General features: G+C 34.5%; 1 protein-coding gene across 7 annotated transcripts; it reads right to left on the reverse strand.

The window, feature by feature from the left end:
• Positions 1-1,000: 1,000 nt before the first annotated feature.
• LOC142506182 (pyrroline-5-carboxylate reductase-like) lies at positions 1,001-4,867 on the reverse strand. Of its 7 annotated transcripts, none has more exons than XM_075619360.1 (4): positions 4,572-4,867; positions 3,426-3,638; positions 1,959-2,048; positions 1,001-1,529 (listed from the first exon to the last, which is right to left on the reverse strand). In XM_075619360.1, the coding sequence occupies exons 2-4, from the start codon at positions 3,624-3,626 to the stop codon at positions 1,341-1,343; spliced, it is 480 nt and encodes a 159-aa protein (XP_075475475.1). In that variant the 5' UTR covers positions 3,627-3,638; positions 4,572-4,867; the 3' UTR covers positions 1,001-1,340. The 7 variants fall into 7 exon arrangements, 4 of the variants coding, with proteins under 4 accessions (XP_075475475.1, XP_075475472.1, XP_075475474.1 ...); XM_075619357.1 differs by having other exon boundaries at positions 3,294-3,638; XM_075619359.1 differs by having other exon boundaries at positions 3,272-3,638.
• Positions 4,868-21,781: the final 16,914 nt, after the last annotated feature.

Genomic DNA, 21,781 nt, shown 5'->3' on the forward strand with positions numbered 1-21,781 from the left:
TGTCCGCTGAAACCTCGAAGCACATACCGGAGGGGACGAAACTGTTTTAAGGAAACTGTACACGCTACAGGCTTCCGTTTGGTTTTGATTTCATTTGCACGATATTCTTACTGTAAATATCACATTTGTTCCAGTTACTACTTTATCTTTACAAGTTCGTCTCTACACTACTGTTGTTAGCATTTTATCTAACAAAAAATTCACATATAAAGTCACATATTTATTTATATATATATATATATATGTGTGTGTATATGTGTGTGTGTGTGTGTGTGTAATAGATTGCAAATAACTTTTATTTTAACATATAAGTTCTAGCCTTATTTTTAAAAGAATGGAAATGAAGATGAAGTGTGATGACAAACTAAATAAACAATATACAAACTAATTAACGAAAGCATAAAAAAACAATTAATAAAAACATACCAAAGAAAATTCACAATGTGTTGTTTCTAAACATCAATTACTTTAATCTACAGAATGAAAAACTAAATTATTAGATAACAATAACATACTGTAATGTGGGTAAACATAACAAAAAAACAATATTAATAATAATCACACATATTTAAAACATGAATAAGTAGATAAAGGTAGGCATAACAAAAAACCGATACTAATAATAATCACATATTTAATTTATGAATAAATGACATATTTAAAGCAAACAATTTTAAAAAAGACAAATGAAAATTCACATATAAAATCACATATTATATATATAATAGATACGGGTATCAAAAGTTAGTTTTTCGATTGAATAAAATCACATGGAATGTTTTCTCATTATTTTCGAGATTTTCATAGAATTTCTGTATGAATCAATAAGTTACCATTGTTGCTATATGCTTTATTCATCAATAATTAATTTATTCACAGCTTTTAACTAAACTCTAATCTACAGTGCGTATAAAAATCCAGATGACTGGGTGAAATGCATAAATAAAAAAGAATCTAACTTTAGAAAGATGTGAAAAAATCAACAGCATGTCATTCCCTTTTACAGATATCTTGCCATCAAATAAAAAGAACATGTCGAACAGCAGATTAAAGTGAATAAACATACTTGGTACAGAATCCTAGACGGGTTCTGTACTGAAATTATGCCTGCAGTGATTCAAAGTGAACTGATTGGGGAAGGTAATTATTTCTAAATGTCACCATGCTCAAACGCCATTCGAAAACTAACTAAACCAACACATTCAAAATTATATCAAGATGAGTAACATTCATGTTTTTCAATCTAACTGAATCATCAGGCATCAAAATTCCACCTGCTCGATGGAGAAAGGGAGATTACTAATGCATGCAAAAGCTTTGTTCGATCGAGAATTTAACAACTAGCTCTGGGAAAGTTCTCGGCTACGCTTTGAGGCAGCAACAACAGCGTTCATCAAAATTCCACGAAAGCTGGCCTTCTCCAATTCATGAATTCCAGCTATGGATGTGCCACCGGGCGATGCAACATCATCTTTCAGCTGACCAGGATGCTTCCCCATGTCAGCAACCATCGATGCGGTTCCTAAAACCTGCAATAAGGCTCATAGTTGATAGCCGTAGCCTACTTCGTTACTCCTATAACAGGTTCGTTACTCCTATAACAGGGTACTGAAAATTGAGCATGTAATTCAGGTATAGCACTAAAACACGCTTTAATCAAAATATCTCGTTAAGCTAATAAAGTTTCAAGCAAAGGTGTAAGATGAAGTGTCTCCTGTTGTTTCAAAATTAGTTGATAGATAATGGCAAAACTCAAATCTTTAAAATTTTATACTAGCCAAAAACCTAGGTTTTGCTAACAATGTTCATTCATCACATGTGCATACCAATACACTTACAATATAATCACTAAAATAACAAGGCATAAGATGTGATCCCCTTTTGTAATATTAACATTCCCAAGATGATCACAAAGATAATAAGGAAAACGAAAAGTGATACACGGACGATGATACAACCTGAAGATCTTTTAGCTTAACTCCAGCAACAACGGATACCAACAGCTGCTTCTCCGAAAGAAATGGCCTAACTGCAGCATCACATTTTAACTACAGAATCAACAAAATAACAGAGCTGTCAAAGCATTGCCATAATATACATATATATATAGTTTTGATATGTTGCACACCCACCGTGCACACTTACGTGAGAACCAATGACGTGACATTCACCTATTTTATGTACAATATTTCAATGTTTCATCACATTCAATAAGTGAGTGACACATTATTGATGGTGAGCATGGTGGGTGTACAACATATCAAAACTGAATATAATACTACATATACATATACATATATATATATATATATGTAATATATATATATATGTATATGTATATGTAGTATTATATTCAGTTTTGATATGTGGGTGTACGATAGTTCCCTTCCCTCCCTCCGCAAATGAGAAAAGAAAAGAGAAGGAAAAAAGGTAAAAAGGAACATTATGTAAACAATGATGATGAATTTCCCACACCTTGTCTTCAAAATTCATTGAACTTTACTGTTTTGTAATGCTAAATCCAGATGCATATAATGTTCCTTGTAAATAAATGAGAAAAATTTGTTCTTTCAACTTTATCAAATAAACTGTTCATCTGAAGAGTAAGAATGAAGTAGCATTTTCACAGGCATCATTGCTCCAAACTACATACCAAAAAACCAGCTAAAGCTCGTAGATACATCATCAATAGGGTAGCAAAGTAAAAACTAAATACAAGAAATTGGAGAAACACCAGGAACGGAGCATACCAACTTTGAGGTTTAACAGAGAATATGATTACATCACTGTCTTCTACAACCTACCTCGGAGACAAGCAATTCAAACGAAAAAATATCAAGAGTCATGACTAATCATTAATTAAAAAGTTCAGCAAAATTTTGTGCCTCAGCGTAATGTTGCGAAAAGGTCCATTTACATAATCAGTTCACTGAAAGGGCACGGCACTGCCATGTATTTATAAAAAACCTATGCATTCAATATAGCTAACTATTAAAATGCAAGAATAAAGAGTGAATTTCATGGCATCAGTTTATAACCTTCCAAAGATAAAAAAATATCAAAGAACTCGAGGTAGCTTGTCACAACAACACACTACATGACTATTGAAATATGAAATTTTTTTCTTCTACATGACCATTGAGATACGAAATTCTTTTCTGTATTTAATGTTTTTTTTCTGTCCTTGACTTGACAGAATGCAACACAAGAGTGGAAGGCTAGAATAAAAGACATTCCAAACAAAAAAAACAACTGAAATCGAGAGTTGTACCAGAAAAGGAGAAATCAAGAACCAGAGTGAGTTGAATATTGCCAAATGTGTTCTTTCCGCAGATATCACATCCATAGGCCCCATCAATATAGCTGGACATACACGCACATATGCGAGGAAAGAAAGAGAGAGTTGGTCCAGTAACAGGATGTACCTGCTTGTTATGATCAAGCATTTTGACGCCAAAAGATTCAAATGCAGTACGGCGAATATTGGCATGATAGGCAGTTCGAATCTGGGAACCAGCCAACAATCCTGATTTCACTACACCTCTGGCAATGCTCTCATCCATTTTTCCAGCTCCAATAAAACCAAGCTTGTACGAGTCAGCTGGAATTGGTACAATGTCTGCCATTCTAGTGATGCTCTAGCCAAAGAAAATAGCATAATAAGAATTTGGTAAAATTTTAGCAGAAACTAAATCAAATTCAATTACAACGTTAACATCGATGGTATAGACATCCATTGTAGAAATAACCACAGGCATATAAATTTTAAACTACAAAAATTGGTTTGCAAGACCCAGCATGCAAGCAGAATTATATGTGTATTCAAGTTGTTCCTCATCTATTTCACAACATCACTGCACATATATATAGAATCACCATAAAATCAGTGTTGTCACTACTTAGACACAGCCCAGAACTTGAAACTTCATCTAGGGTTCTCAAGTTTATATCACGACATCACAAGTCACAGCACAATCATATAAATTACAGCTATCAAAACTGTAAGCTATGACATTGCCCAAAAACAGCCTCAAATGCAGACAAAAAAGAGCATCAGTCACGATTTAAGTTTGTGTTTTAATAGAAAAGAAATCAAACGGAATTTGGAACCAAAACTCCATTGAATGTGTGCAACTCTTTTACAGAGAGAATGAATTGAGAGAGATCTAAAATCTAAAAATAGTAACTACCATCATACAATGTATTTATAATGAAACACGAAGTAAGAAGCGTGTTTCTCAACTTTAATGTCTAATATGTTTGAATGAGAGTTAATATATTTCGACTTTGAAATGCAATATATGTATATGAATTATCCGCTGTAACATTTCATTGCTGCAGCAAGAAATGAAACAAATTACACATACAGCCCCGAACTGAAAAAATCTAAAGCTATCCCAATTCAGATTCGTTTTCTGATTCACGTAGCACTAAAATAGCGTAGCATCCCTTTGGAAATTCAATTACACATTGTGTAATCTTGTCAAGCTCCATTGATTCTATCAGAAATCGAATTGTGCTGCAACCAACATGAATTGAAGGAGACAATCTACCAGCAACCCAGTGCTTACCTTGAACTCTCTACTCGATGCGGCTGCTAGAGATCTTGAAGAAATGCCCAGGGATAAGGTAGCAGCCTACTTTCTTGGTCTGAGTCGGACAAAAACAATTCGTGTGTTGAGGTCCCAACAACCAGAATTCATAAACCACACAAAGGCTTGATTTTAGGAGGAGCGGGAGCAGGGTGAAGTCAGAAACTTGATCAAGGGATGCTAAAATTTTGAAAAATCAAGATTGAAATTCATGAAGGAAAAATTTTGATTTTACATGTTTCATTGCGTTTGGGCTATACAGAAAGATAAACAAATTTATTTCATTGAGGAATCTGCTTGTTCTAAATCCGCAAACTCAAACTCAATTTATTCGAAAATTGAATATTTTAATTTTTTTTATTTAAATTAGAGCGAGTTCGAATTTCACCGGAAGCATCCGAATATATTGTCGAGTCGGTCTAATTACTGTTCTAAAATAAATACTCAAAAGTTTGGATAGAAAAATATTTATTTAGTATATAATTATATAACATCAATAAAGTATTAAAAATTACATCACATACTATCAAATAGAAAAATTAGGGCTCGAGTTTGGCTAAGAGAAAAATGTTTGAACATGATAAAGGCAAATCAAATATTTTTTGAATAAGTTGCATTAGTTTACACTTTTCAAACATAAAAACTCCTATGAGACCGTCAATTTTGTAAGACAGATATATATATCGACATAACCAATGAATTTTTATTTTTATTTTTTTATGCAAAAAGTATTACTTTTCACTATAAATATGGATCAAATCGATCCGTTAAACAAAAAAATCCATGAGACCGTCTCTCAATCCTTCGGAAATGACACAAGACCAATACAAGTGCCGTTAAGTTTTAAATTTATTTTTAATCTAAGACAAATTATCTCCATTCTTCTCAAAGCAATTGGAGAATTGAGTAACCCTGGGATTGGATGTTTTTTTTTTCCTTCAGATCAGGACGTGTAAATGAAATGAGTCATTTTTTTGTGAGACGTTTCAAAAAATATTGGATTCATATTCGAGTTTATCGAATTTGAGCTGAACTCGAACACGTTCGAACTTTCTCGAGCCGAAATTCGAGCTCAATTTATTTTATTCGATAGTTAGTGAACCACTTACATACCTTAATATTTTATTAATATAACATATTAAATAAATAAATTTTGAGTCTTATGAGTGCTTATTTTTTGGACAATAATTCGATTAGTTCACCAACACGTTCAAATCTTTCAAGCCGAAATCGAATTCTAGCTTTAATTCAAACTGAATTTGAGCCATATATTTTAAAATTTTCGAGCTTCAAATCGAGAACGAATTCAAGGCTTAAATTTTTTGTTATATTCGGTTTGTTTACAGCCTTTCAGATACCCGAAAAATCAGAGTGGGCCGCTTAAATTTTTGAAAAACCTTGGTCCAAGTCGAAGTTCAATGCTTGGGCTACATATTAAATTATATAATTTCCCAGCAAACTCTGTTTTAATTAAATTAGCTCTCTTGTGTTAATGCTTATAATTTTTCTCCTTTTCTTGACTCTTCATTTTCATTCCAACTCCTCCACACGTCCAGCAAGTTTCAAATAGCTTAAATTGTTTATTTGAAGTGAAACCTAAATCTGCTACAACAAGATAATTTTATAATATAATATTAAATAATATATATATATATGTGTGTGTGTGTGTGTGTGTGTGTGTGTGGATAGATTATTAAAAATAATAATAATAATAATAATCAATCTATCTAAAAGCGTGTCGACGGTTACATAGAGAATAAAGCATTAAAACACAAAGTTTACGTTGACTAAAGCATAATATATGGCCTCAAGATTCTTTCAAGTTTGACATAAATATATTATCTAAATTTAATTTTCGGAAGATTTTGGATAAAATTAAAATTAAAGATATTGTTACCATTACGGAAAAGACATCTTGTTAAGAAATTAATGTAATCTAATAATATTTATAAAAACAGAGTTTTGACATATTTGAATAAATTTGGGAAAAATGTATTTCTTAAAAAAGAAAATAATTATATTATATCATATAAATATATGTGGAATATATTAAATATTAGCAACTAAACCAGTAATTAAATGTGAATTTTTTTTATTTTCTTTTTAAAAATTAAAAATTGAATATAATTTTATTTGAAAATATAAACTATGTTTCAATGTCTATTTATTTTGTTATATCATTTAATTTAATTTTGATTATTATTTTAGATTTTGTGTTGCTTTTATATATTAATTATATATATTCTCTAAAATAATACATAAATATAAAATTTTATATAATATTGCATTTTCCAACTTTTTAATGAAGAGTTTCATCTTGAATTTTGATATATTTATTTTCTCTAAATTGATATTATTATTATTATATATCTTAATTAGAACTGGTATAAATATTTTTTAAAATGTTCTAAAAAATAATTATTATTTTTTATTATAAATGACAAAAAATATGATTTTTTAAAATTTTTTGTTTATCTTTTAAAAATTTGATAGAGAAAATAAAATATGATTTTTAAATATCCTTTTATATTGTTTTTATTAGTAATTGTTCTTCTAAACCAAGATATCGATGACAATAGTAAATAAATCAATTTAACTGCATAAGATTGTTATCCTTGTTTGAAGGTTATTTCAAATGGTATAATCATTTTAGATATAATAGTAATTAATTATTAAAATACTCGTACTTATTAATTTTAATAATTAATTACATAAAACAAAAATAAATACTAGTTAATTCCAAACAAGAACATTGAAATGACTTTCCCATCCTCCGAATTCTTTAAATATAGCCTTTTTATCACAAAAATTATATGAAACACTTACATTTTTTAGACATTATCCAACAAAACCCAAGACATAAAAAATATATTAAGTTTTCACATATAGATACGACAGAAATTTGTGTGAGACGATATCACGGATCGTATTTTGTGATACGAATATTTTATTTGGGTCATCCATAAAAAAATATTACTTTTTATGCTAAGAGTATTACTTTTTATCGTGAATATCGGTAAGATTACTCGTCAAACAGATAAATATCTGTGAGACCGTCAATAACACAGTGGATCAACCCTTCTCCCGATAGTTTCTTCTTTACCACTCTCGATACTCTGTTTTATTTTTTGGTGCTTGAAAACAGAGCACATCCAAACTTACACATCAGAAACAATCTAAACGCATAGATAATAATATATATATCTTTAAATTTAAATACCAATAATTTGATACTCGAAACCATGCATAAATAAATTCTTTACTTACAAAAAATATTACAAGTGAAATGACTTCCATATCCTTAAATTTAAAAAAATTAGCTTCAGAACCACAGTCACCGCTTCCCAGAGCGGCGGCCCAACTTCCCATCGCCACCACATCCACCAAAAAATCATCCAAACCGCCGCGGAGACCACTATTTTCTCCGGTGAACTGGGAAATCTGCCGGACAAGACACTACTGGAGGCTGGAGCACAACAAACTCTATTTATTTCCATATAGTAAATCCAGAGCACGCACAATACACTCGAGAACTGTCCATGTCAAACAAGCTTACACAAAGAAACGAAACAGAATCACACATAAACACGAAGAATTTTATTGAAAGAACAAGCGAGAGTCTTAGCTTCTCGTCTTGTCGCCGCCGATCGAACACGTCAGTCCCCTCTCAAGAAGCGCGCAGATAACTCGAAAGCATACTCCAACATTCTAAACAGGCTTGAGAAGATTCGGCGCTTCACGGCCCCGCGGACGGGGATGGGAGGAAAAAATGGGCTGCGGCCCAATTTGATGATCTTGGGATCGTCGGAAAATGCAAACGCCTTCTTCTTTGTTGAACTAGAATCGAAGATTTTGTTGATTTGTGCCATTATTGTAGGTAAAGGAAGCAGATTCTGTGGGGAGTTTGGGCTGTTGGAAGAAACGAGTTGAGCGCAATGGAGAGAACTGAGGTTTCTATGTAAGCGCGTGGCCAACCAACCCTGAAAGGATTGTTATCGGACTTTGATTATATTAAAAGGACAAATTTACCATCACAATTATTTTCTAATTAAATAACTTTATTCATTTTATCCTACCGCCCTAACACCACGTGGACGCATATTATTTGTTTCTTTACGTTTTTATTACACAAAAACTCTATTTCTTTATGTTAATTTTGTAAAACAAGTTTTGACCTAGACATTGATTGTGAAAAATTATTTTTTGAGTCGAAAACATTATTTTTTAAAAAAAATATAAATCCATAAATTAGTCTTACATATAATCTAATTTTCATATAAATATGCTTTTATATATGAAGATATTAAAACTACAACCAAAATATCACGTGAAAAAATTACAAATATTAAAATTAATTATATATATATAAATAAATTTAGAGTTCTTATTAAGTGGTAATGTATGATGAATGAGAGCATCTTTGGAGCAATGGATGTATCCACATTAGTGTGAAGCCGAGGACGACGATAGAGATGTTAGAATATGTGTCTACCGAGTTAATTTATGGCTTCAATTTTATCGATTTTAATATAAAAATAATATTTATTTTAATAATATTTTACGATTTTATCAAATTATAGTATTTATTTTATTTGTATACTCATGCAAGCTGCATAGATAAAGTTTTTGAATATATAATAGATATAATGAGGTTTTTCTCTCACTGTAAGATCGTTGAACTAATTAGGAAGTATAAAATATATTCTAAACAGGTTCTTAGTGGAATCAAAGATACATCACATCTTTATCGAATTCATATACAACTCTCGATATAAAAATGGTTGCTAATTTGATCGGAATATATGAATTGAAGGGACCGTACTGTATACTAGCCATAACTTAAGGTTTTTGCAGGCACCATGATCCATAGAAGCTTTTACCATGATCTGATGGGTGTAATCAGACTTGAGTTCTAACATTCTTGATCAAGGGATTTATGAAAATAATTGGGCTAATTAGAGTAAGCCCATATAAGAATAAATCTTATTTTGAATCACAAGAATGTGTGAACTCATGGCTAGTTGTATCCCTGAACCATTGAGGGTCATATAAGTATCGGATTCTGTGACCTCGTTGAGATAGTCAAGTTCCAAGAATTGAGTTTGATGACTGTAGTTTGATGTAGATCAAATAAAATACTTATAAAGTAGTTTATAAGTTTATTCAATAGAATGAAAGAAATAAAAGTTAGCATAAGTGCTAATTGAGCAAAGAGAGTGGAACTACATGTTTTTATGAAGAAGTTCACAAAACTGACAACTGCAAAAAATTTATCAGTAGAAATTTTGATCTTCGAAATTTTCAATTTTACATTATATGAACAAAATTTATATCCTTGATACATTGGTGTTGTCAGATCGTCGATAGGGGTTATAATAAATTCACAATTATTTATTTAGTGAATTTAAAATTTGCTAATTAAATAATAGTATTAGTAGTAATGACTACTAATATGTACAAAATTCTCATAAAAGATTCTAGAGGGGTCACAAAGTTTCCGATCGGAAACTTAATTTGATGATCAAAAGAGGGAGATCCGTTAGAAATGATTTACAAGGGCGACTATCTCCGCTTGAAATGCAGAATAGTTTAAAGCTAGCATTGAATACGAAAAGGTAACAATTCTAAATACCCTATAGATGTTTAAATTAATACGACACACAAGAAGCGTTTCGAACGTCGAAACAAAAATTTGAAAACTTCAACTGTGCCTTAGATGCGAGAAAACAGTACTCCAACAGTGTTATCAAAGCCAATGTTTCTCAATCGTATGTTTTATCTAAATCACGTTGAGTAGTTTATTTCTAGCTGCGTTTGAAATTCTTGAAAAATAATCATTCCTGAAATGTAATTTTTCAAAACAAAAATAAACATTTTTTCACGACTGCCCGGAAAAGTTCCATACAGTGCGCGCGGGCAGCCGCTGCACCGGACAGGTGGCGCATTGCTTGCCCAAATTTTCAAACAAAAAAAAAAATTAAAGGTGGGCAGGGTTGTGCGTAGCGCTGATCACTGGGGATGTTGCCTGAATAGTTCGGGTAGCAGGCAATCGCCCTGCCCAAATTGTTTGGTAGTGCAATAGGGGCTCGGGCTTCCCTGCCTGACAGGAACTCCCTTTTGGAACATCCTGTTGAATTTTTTTCAAATTTTCAAAATTTTTGGGTCAAAATTAATATTTTTTGAAAATTGATCAAATTAACCATTTAAAATAAATTTTAATTAAATTATGTAATTTTCTCATTAAATAAATAATTAGAATTAGATTTTAATTATTTTATGATAAAAGTGTTTTTATAAGAAATTTAATTAATTTAAGTTAAATAAAAATATTTGTTTAAGTTATTAATTATGACAGTTAATGATAATTTACAAGATATATGATTTGTTAATAATATGTGATATTATGACATTAACATAATATTTGATATTGTATTATAAAAGGAGGATCGAGAGCCATGACCAAATTGCTAAGTATATGTTATGATATTTTACAGGTGTTTTAATTGTTTGATAATTATTTAAAGAGGACCTGATTTAGGGCCCGTTCACACCCCTAAATTGTATCCCAATTTGCATGAAAAATTAATGTAAATTTTATATTTAGTGGGAGATCAAGATTGAATATGGTTCCACATCCTCGAAATGATTTTGAAACTCCAAAAAAATGTAAAATATTATAAGCATATGTAATATTGCATTTGCATCCCTGCATTTGTGTAGGTTTGGACACGGATACATATATGGCTCATCGATTATTGATCATCTTTTATTATTATAATACATGTGATATATTATAAACAATCAGTATGTTGGTTATTATTAATATAATAACAAGAGTTGCATGAATCCAGCAAGCATAGAAACAAACATGACTCAAGTTTTTAAAGTTAATGATGAGACATTTTTTTAAAAATAAAATCCTTAATTTTGGATAATATCCAAAATTTAAATCAAGCACATTAAAAAGAAATTTTAATATTTTCTTGCCTTTCATCAACAGTGCTTGCATGACAGATGCTTCTCGCGGTCAGTGTCTGAATCATATTATTGGAGAGGCCTGGATGTCGGAAAGCTGTGGCTTCTACTGACATATTTTATGTGAACTACGTGAAACTCCCATGACTTTGGCTCATATTCTTGAGGGATCTCACGATGACCGTCCATTAAGGTTCAAAATTTATGGGTCGGGCTCGACAATTGAATAGGAAGGAGATCATATTATTGATCCCTCCTCAAACGTGAGACAAAATTACGTAAGGATTGCAAGGGATTGCAATTGAGCTCTACCTTTTAGAAATTATGATCGACTTATATTATTCGGGATCATTATTTATCAATTGGACTTTGTGTACTCACTAAGTAAATACTCCCTCTGATTATTAGTTACACCTAGAAGATGTAGCTGAATATTAGTCTTCGCTCCCAACCATTTTGGATTTCCTGTTTTCATCAGAGGGTGGTGAAAATATCCAAATACCGGGAGGCAATTCATAAAAACAAAATTCATATTTTATGGTTTATAAAATATTTTAAGATAGTTAGTGATGTTTATTTTGTTTTCATTTTTACTATATCTACGATGTCATCACGAAATCCTCTATCTGTTATACTCCATCAATACAAGCTAACCGGACCTAACTACCTCGATTGGCTGAGAAATTTAAAATCGTTTTAAACTACGATAAAATACCATATGTGCTCAAGAAAGTTCCTCCAAAAGAGGCTGCTGCCAATGCCTCTGCTAAGGAATTGGCCAAGCTTGAGAAATGTTGGGACAATGATCTACAAGCAAAGAGCTATATGTTGGCATCTATGTCAAATGAGTTGCAAAGACGGTTTGAGAAAGCTGTGAATGCTGCTGACATTTACGGCCACCTGCAAGAGTTGTATGGTGAACTAGCACGTCCACTAAGGCAAGCTACTGTCAAAGAGCTCATTACATCACGCTTGCGAGAAGGGACCTCGGTCCATGCTCATGGAGTGAGGATGATTGATCTTATCGAGAAGTTGGTGGGCTTGGACCTTGTTATTTCGAATGAATTGTCCAAGGACATTCTATTGTTGTCACTGGCATCGTCGTCTGATGGGTTTGTGATGTACTTCAATATGAACAAATTGGAGGCCAACCTTGAAGAGTTGGTTAACATGCTTACAAGTTATGAAGTCAACATCAAAAAGGAAAAACATGTTTTCCTCGTGGGTTCTTCGTTAAGGAAAAAGAAAGGCCCAAAAAAAAAGGAGAAGAAACGTTCTGCTCCTTAAAAAAACCAAGTAAGAACCATGATTCAAATACTTCTAATGGGCCCAAAACCATTTTCGGGAGTGTTATCGGGCTTCATTTGTTTATTCTAGAGCTTAATGGGCCCAAAACCATTTTTTTTACTTTAAGTATTATTATTGGCCCATTAGTGCATAATTATTTTAACCCAAACCCTACTTTGTTAAGCCCTAAACCTACCCTTGAGCAGCAGTCGTCCCTCCCTCATTCGGCAGCACCAATTCGTATTTTCAGCAGCCAACTCAAAAAATTTCTCATAACTTTTCAGAAAACTCATCCCCGCCTCTCCGGTGCGAGTTGAAAGGATCGGTTAGAAGGTGATAAGTGTTTAGAAGAGGGGGGGGGGGGGGGGGGGGTGAATAAACACTCACGGATTATATATATTTTTTGAAAATTGGGTTCAGTTTAGTGACAAACTGACACTCGGTATCTCGTCAGCCGATAACAATCAGTTTAACTGAAAAAACAGTTGCGGAAGTAAACTGACTGAGAGATAGAATAACTGACTTAAAATAATAACTGAAATAAAATGCACACGATTTGTTTCTGGATGTTCAGAGAATAGAATAACTCCTACGTCACCCCTTCTATCACGAAGATATGATTTTCACTAAAAGACTTTGATCGAATACAAAAGTTGTACTGACCCACTTCAGTTTGGACTTAACACTGCCAAAACTGAAACTCTTAGTTCACAAAAACTTTTACAGTGCGTGACTGAATTTAACACGACTGAATGAATCTAGCAATGATTTCAAAGTGCTAACAAGCTCGTAAATGTAGCCTTGATTGCTACTGATCAATCTGATAAGAGTGAGCTTTTGATATTTGAATACGAGTAGTGATTTTAGCAGCGTAACAGCAAGCTTGAATAGAATAGTTGTTCGTGTTTTTTTTTCGACTGCTCTTCTCGCCTATTTATAGGCTTCTCTTCCAACGGTAACATTAAATAATATTTGAATCTTTATATCCGTTGATTGCCACGTCAATATTCCTCTGACAACCGTACACTGCAATCTCTGAAAAGCGGCGTTCCACTAAGTAACAGTCTGTTGTGTACCACTGTCGGTTGAATGTCCTTTCCTGATAACTGATGACGTGTTCAGCTGAAGAATCAGCTGCTGAGCAATAGCTGGTAAGGTTTACAACTGCTGTTAGTTGACTGCTCGTTCAGTTGCGTAAATTAGTTGCATAGTTCAGTTGCGGCTTCACGCGTTCAGTTATTATAATCAGTTGGTTCGAGCTTTTGTCCTTCAGTTTGTCAAATGCCGAAACTTAGTTTCCAACAATTTCCTCTTTTTAGGTGTTTGACAAAACTAAGCAAATAATAACTGAACAACTTAACTCATTGTAGATAAGATAAGAATTCGATTAACTGAACTTCTTCTTAGAGAATAATAATCTTCAAACAATAACAACTGCTACTCGAAACAGTTAACTTCTGACTGCTCTTCAACGAGATTTTGACTGCTTTTGCTGTTGATCTAGCTGAGCTTTAATCTCTTCCCCCTTTTTGTCAAATACATCCATCTTATTTGATAACCTCCGAACATCAACTGATAAGAGGCAGACAGTAGTGGACACGTTTAAGATTGCATTAAGCACCGTGGTTTGCATCAAATCTATTTTCCTTGAGACAGACGTCTCCACAAAGTCAACTCGTTTGCTGATTGTGTCTTGAGTTAGGGAGAGACTCTCAACTAAGCCTCTATTCTTTCTAAGTTCCTCTATTGTAAGAGAGATAGAGGTCACAGCAACTTGAATTTTCCTCAGCCTCTCTGAATTGAATTCAACTGAAGAGTCTAGTTTCAGAGAATGAGCAAGTTGAGTGTTTTGAATTTTCTTGATAACATCCATCATCTGTGACACTGGATGTCCTGAATCTCTTCAAGTACTAAATCCATGTCTGAGGATGGATGAGGAGATACAGGTTCAGTCATCCTTGGTTCTTGTTCCCTGGTAGTTTGATCAATGAGCACCATAGTCCTGTCAGATACTACCGTTTCAGCATGTATCAGCTCTGGAACGTCTTGCATACTGGCTTCTTCTTGAATAGGAGGAGATGAAGAGTGATTCGGAGCAGCAGAGGAACTGTCCTGTGGATTAAGTTGATGATCTGTGGGAGTTTTAGTTGGAGGGTCAGTGACTGGTGGTTCTGATTGTTTGTCAACTGAGACTTGTTGTGGCTCGTCAGTTGGAAAATTTTCAATGGCATGCAACTGAGCCTCCACAGTGTCAACAGTTTCTAGATTTGTCACGACAGGCGATCGAATGGGCACATCAGTTAGAACACTTTGTTCAGCAGAGATAAAAGGCTGAACTGGTTCCTCAGTGAAAGAGATATGAGCATCTGTAGCTGCTTGATCTGTTGGGAGATCAACTGATTCAGTTGAAGGCACATTTGTCTGAAGTTCTTGGGCTACTGACTGAATGATCTCATCGATATTAGCAAGTGTCAAGTCAGCGTCCGAGTATAGTTGAGGATCAGCAGCAGAAGAAGATTGTGGCACATCCTGAATTGGCTCTACAGTTGTAGCAGCAGCTTGTTCTGCGGATGGCTCTTTGTGCTGTGATGAAGGTTCGTCTTCTTCTTCTTCTGAAAGGCCTTCATGATTAACTAATTCCTGATCCATTTTCCAGTACTTTATCTGCGATTGCAGAGCAATAAGATCTGTGTCCAACTGAGTAAGTACAGCTCGATCATTCTAAGCAGTTGGATTTGTAGAAATGTAGTTGATCCTGAGCTTCTCAATCAGTTGACCCAACTTTTTGGCTCTTACTTGATCAAAGAAATATTTTTTCCTCTCCAGTGCCTGAACAATGGTAGCAGCTTTGACCACTTTGAGAATAGCTGCTTCCAATTTGATGAATTTGTTCAGTTGAGACTTCCTTTTCAACTCTTTGGCAAAGATGTGAGTTCTGAAACGCGTACAAGCATCATAAGTTTTCAGTTTGGATTCATCAAATGCATTGACCTGTTCCCAGATAAGGTCAATGTGAGTTTGAATCGCGTTTGTTGGCCTGGGATCTTCGATCAACTGGCCCTTTCCTTTCTCATCAGAGAGAATGTGCGGAATGTTCAGTCCAGAACGAGTAGTATCCACCAGTTCCTGAATTTTGATTCCTTTAGGTCGAGTAGGAGCAAAGATGGTAGGTCGATTGACATGGATCAAAGGAGTTGTAACTCTAGCTGATTCCTTCTTTTTACTAGCTGTGGTGATGACCTTTTTGGATGGATCAATTGATGGAGGCAACTTATCTTTTGCTAAAAATTCAGCTGGAATGGCTTTCAGAGGAATAGCCTGAATAGGCTGTTGAACATCTGATTGCTTTACACTTTCAGCCGGGATGAATTTCAACATTGCTGCCGGCGTGGTTTTCTGTGTCCTTTGTTTCTTTGCAATCTTCGGAGAAGGTGTCTTCTCAGAATCTGATTCACTGACAATCAATTTTCTCTTGATTGTCTTCAGCTGAGCCAAAGTTTTGCCCTTCTTTACTGACTTGGGAACATCCTGCTGCGTCCGTATCTCCTTTTTTATCTTTACAAACTGATCAGGAGAGATGTCCAGTTTAGTCTTGGGTGGCTGAACGTTCTTGGCGTTGAACATTTTGAACTTGACTGATTTTTCAGCATTATCAGCCACTAGCCCCTTGGCCTTCAAAAGATAACTGATTTGAACTGCATACCCCCTTGACTACTTGGTTGATTTGAGCATGTTGCGCAGAATGGTGAAGTTGATATGCCTCCAATTCATCTTCTTTTCAGCCATAATCACAGTCATCGCTTGAAATTTTTCAAGAGTAAGGGCAGCAAAAGAACCGGCCTTAGCTAAGATCCCGTTAGCCACAATATCAGCCAGCAGTTGGATTTCTGGCTTCAACTCTTTCTTGGGATCAGAAACTTTGATTTTCCTACCATCAGCTGACAACAACGATTGCATCTCCTCAATATCGGATGTATTAACCTCAGAAACGTTGTTGAGCCCATCAGTAGGCAATAAGAACAGTTCTCCAAAAGATTCTTCAGAAATGGTCAACAATTGACCATTGATAGTAGTGATGACGTTTCCATCATAATTGATATATCCATTTGAGTAGAAATCATGAAGTTCCTTTGGGTAGATTTCCTGAGAAGATTGTTCTAGAAACGTCCTCAAACCAGCTGCTTCCAATTTCAGAAATACGTTCTTGATATCTGCCTCGTTGACTGATAGAACTGATTCAAAATCAATAGTCATAGCATTCAAAATGTGTGCTGGAATTTGATTTGCCATTTCTGAGAATACGAAAACCTGAAAGTTTGCAAGATATAAGCTCTGAGTATGAATTTGCTCTGAAAATTGATATTCGCGTAAGGAAGACTGAATTGGGGCGGGAAAGGTATATATGTAGGTGACTGTTCAATTTCTGGACATGTGTCAGTCCACGAAAAATTTGAATTAAAAACGTGTGTATGTGTGCTGCAAGCGTGTGTACAATTTCAAATGGTTCAAATGAGGCCACGTTTTAAAGATGCTATTTAGCAAAAAAAAAAAAAAAACAGTCACATAACTTGATTTGGAATATAATGTGGTTAATTAGTTAACTTATGTAAGAAGATTAGTAAAATAATCAGCTGAATGATCAGTTGTGAAACTGTGTCTTTTCAGTTGAGGATTTACTAACTGCTGTCTTATCAGTTAACCTTTTAAAACCAATATTTCCCCTTAATAAATGCATATAAAAATTACGAGAATTTGAGCATGATATAAAATGACTTATTAAAGTAAATCTGATGCTTAGTAGGTTAATCGTCTGCCGTAATGATTTCGTCCTTTCAGCTTCCTTGACCCCGGGCTATAAATGAGAATAGTTTGGTTAGTCTCAATCATATTAGCAAATAATTATTCAAAAGCTATAATGCCAGGTGCAAGTAGCTCGAAGACTCCTGATATGGCCGAAGCATTTATGGACTCAGCTCTGGAGAAAAGAAAGACTGCTATGGAAGATGAGGTCTTCCACAAGATTCTCCGATACTGGGAAGAGTTTCAAGAACTCCAGTTCCTCCAGGAGTGTGGAGCGGCTACCACCCCCAAACTGGTGGAAAAAATGAAGAAATATCGGCAGCGCTTGTACGTTGCTGATGAGGTGGACATCTTCGTAGATGAAGATGTCTACCTACTAGTGTTCCAGAAGGAAAGGAAGATCCTATAACAAATTGCTGAATCAGATAGCTTCCTTAAGACTTCCACCGGAGTTTTAACCAGTTGGTTGGCCAAGTGGAGGTATGCTGTTGAGGAAGAATATTTCACTGTACTCCGTGCTTATTACTTTAAATGAATAAAATATTTATCTAGTTTATCTTTGTCTTTTATCTTCCTGCAATAGTTAATCTCATCAGTTGATAAGTAAATCACGAACTGAACATAATAGATGACACAAATTAATTAACAACTGATATATTAGAAGTAAAATTGATTATGATAAATAAATTAATCCAAGTATATTGCGAAAGTGAGAAAACTTAGTGTCGGGCAATGGTTTGGTGAAGATATCAGCTGCTTGTTGTTCAGTTGAGACATATTCCAATATTATATCCTTCTTCAAGGCATGATCTCTGATAAAGTGATGCCTGACATCTATGTGCTTGGTCCTTGAGTGAAGAACTGGGATGTAGGTAATAGCCATCGTGCTTGTATTGTCACAAAATATGGGCGATTCTTTGGCAATAACTCCATAGTCTTTCAGTTGTTGCTGAATCCAGAGCAGTTGAGCACAACAACTCCCAGCAGAAAGATATTCTGCTTCAGTTGTGGAAGTAGCAATGGATGTCTGCTTCTTGCTGAACCAAGAGATCAGTCTGTCTCCTAGAAATTGACATGATCCACTTGTATTTTTACGATCAAGCTTACATCCTGCATAATCTGCATCTGAATATCCAACTAGATTGACAGAGGAGTCTTTAGAATACCATAACCCAACATTTTGAGTGCCTTTTAGATATTTTAAAATACGTTTGGCAGCTGAGAAATGTGATTGCTTAGGGTTTGCTTGAAATCTAGCACACATACAGACAGCAAATACAATATCAGGACGACTAGCAGTTAGGTACAATAATGAACCTATTAAACCTCTGTAAAGTGTCGCTTCAACTGATACTTCCCCTTGATCAGTGTCTAGTTTGACTGATGAACTCATGGGAGTACTTGCAGCTGAACACGATTCCATGCCAAATTTCTTCAGCAACTCCTTCGTGTATTTAGTCTGACAGATAAAAATGTCTGTCTCCAGTTGCTTCACTTGTAGTCCAAGAAAAAATGTCAGTTCACCCATCATGCTCATTTCAAATTTATCATGCATCAACTTGGCAAATTTCTTGCATAATATGAGGTTAGTTGACCCAAATATAATGTCATCAACATAAATTTGAACGAGTAAAATGTGATCATTCTTTGAAAATTTGAACAATGTCTTATCAACTGATCCAACAGAAAAATCGTGATCAGTTAGAAATTTTGAAAGAGTTTCATACCAAACTCTTGGAGCTTGTTTAAGACCATATAAGACTTTGTTCAAATAGTAGACATGATCAGGAAAATGATGATTGATGAAACCTGGAGGTTGTTCAACATAGACTTCTTCTTGCAACTGACCATTTAGGAATGCGCTCTTTACATCCATCTGGTAGACTTTGAAATTCTTGAATGATGCATAGGCAAGGAATATTCTGATAGCTTCCAGTCTTGCAACTGGTGCATCTGTTTCATCATAGTCAATTCCTTCTTCTTGCCTGTATCCTTGTGCTACCAGTCTCGCCTTATTGCGCACAATTGAGCCATCTTCGTTAAGTTTATTCCTGTACACCAATTTTGTACCTATAACAGTTTTTGAAACTGGTCTTGGAACTAGGTTCCAGACATTGTTATGGGTAAACTGATTCAGCTCCTCTTGCATTGCATTTGTCCAGTTTGGATCAGCAAGAGCTTCATCAGTTTTCTTCTGTTCCAATTGCGATACGAAAGCTGAATGAATAAATAAATTGAGCATTTGATTTCTTGTTCTTATCGGGTCAGATGGATTACCTATCACAAATTCTGGAGGATGTCATTTTTTCCATCAAAGTTCAGCGTTTGTTGCTTCTGTATCAGCAACTACTTCTGTAGGCAACTGAATGTTTTCAGTTTCAGTTGGAGCTGTTTCAGTTGGTAACTGAATATCATTTGTTTGCTCTACCAACTGACTTTCAGGAACTACTTTCTGCTCAACTGATTGATCTTCAATTTCAGGTTCAAGTGTTTGAAGGATGTTTCGATTGATATGATTTTATTCTTCATGATCATCCTCCAAACTGATATTTGTAAATCGATCAACTAGCTCAACTGGATCAGTTTGCTTATCAGTTAGTACAGTTTCATCAAAAACAACATGTATAGACTCTTCAACATTTAGTGTTCTCTTGTTAAAAACTCTATAAGCTTTGCTGACTAAAGAATATCCCAGAAACATTCCCTCTGCAGATTTAGCATTAAAGGCTTTTAAATGATTTTTGCCATTGTCAAGAATAAAACATCTGCAGCCGAAATTTTGAAGTAAGAAACAACATTTTTTCGTCCATGTCAGATCTCATAAGGTGTTTTCAAATGATTTTTATTAATCATCGATCTGTTCTGAGTATAACACGCAGTGTTTACTGCCTCTGCCCAAAACCTTTGAGAAATACCAGAATCAGCAAGCATTATTCTAGCAGCTTCTTTAAGGGTCCGATTTCTCCTCTCAGCTACACCATTTTGCTGAGGAGTTCTAGCTGCTGAGAGCTCATGCTTAATTCCAGCATTTTCTAAAAAAAATTAAAGAATTTGATTGATGAATTCAGTTCCTCGATCGGATCTGATTCTATCAATTCCAACTGATTTCTCATTTAATAGTCTTTTGAAAAGCTTGATCAATTGTGCAGCAGTTTGGTCTTTGGATTTGAGAAAAATAACCCAAGTAAATCTTGAAAAATCATCCACAACCACCAAGGTGTATTTCATTCCCCCTAAGCTTATGACTGGTATTGGACCAAATAGATCCATATGTAACAGCTCTAAGCATCGGGAAGAAGATTACGGCCCTTGTTTTTAAAAGAAGATTTTACTTGTTTACCAAACTGACATGCTGAACAAATTTTATCTTTGGTAAAATTCATTTTGGGCAAACCAGTGACAAGATCGTGATTACTCAGATATGCAATAGATTTAAAGTTCAGGTGGTTTAATCTCTTATGCCACAACCAGTTTTTAGAAGATTTTGAAGCAATTAAACATACTGGTGCATAAGGTTGATCATTCCAACTTACTTTGTAAGTGTTTCCACACCGCTTTTCCAGTTAGTATGACCTCATCCGTTGATTATCTGATTGAACAAGAATGTTTGTCAAACTGAACTGAGAATCCATTATCGCATAACTGATTGATGCTAATTAGATTATACTTGAGATTCTTAACTAATAAGACATCATTAATGATAAAGTTACAATGGATAAGCTTATCCTTACCCACAGTTTTACCTTTGGAATTATCTCCGAAACTGATGTTTGGTCCAGTGTATTTGATCAGTTGAGATAACAAGTTTGCATCTCCCATCATGTGTCGTGAGCATCCACTATCCAAGTACCAGATTGATTCCTTGCTTGTACCTGTTACCTGCAATCACACACAAGATATAATTTTGGTACCCATTTCTATTTGGGTCCAAAACTGATTAGTCCTTAGGAATCCATACTTGGATTAGTCTGACTGACTGTCCAGTTGCTGTATTCCAGATGGTCTTTCTCGATTTGTGTGTGTTTGGTGTGTAGTGTGCAGATGAGACAACATGTGATTTAGCTTTGTTCAACTGATTGTTAAGCCGATATGTTTTCTGAACTGGCTTGTTGTTATAGTAATTGGAG

The sequence above is a fragment of the Primulina tabacum genome, chromosome 10 (assembly GCF_025594145.1).
Source record: "Primulina tabacum isolate GXHZ01 chromosome 10, ASM2559414v2, whole genome shotgun sequence".
NCBI classification, from domain to species: domain Eukaryota; kingdom Viridiplantae; phylum Streptophyta; class Magnoliopsida; order Lamiales; family Gesneriaceae; genus Primulina; species Primulina tabacum.

Bases quoted from the DNA above. Each gene is read 5' to 3' on its own strand.
- LOC142506182 (XM_075619357.1), bottom strand. From the start codon at position 3,626: ATGGCAGACATTGTACCAATTCCAGCTGACTCGTACAAGCTTGGTTTT. The intron at 2,049-3,293 runs GTTCTTGATTTC...TTGATTCTGTAG, and splicing joins GCAATATTCAACTCACTCTG to TTAAAATGTGATGCTGCAGT. The intron at 1,530-1,958 runs GTTGTATCATCG...GCCTTATTGCAG, and splicing joins TTAAGCTAAAAGATCTTCAG to GTTTTAGGAACCGCATCGAT.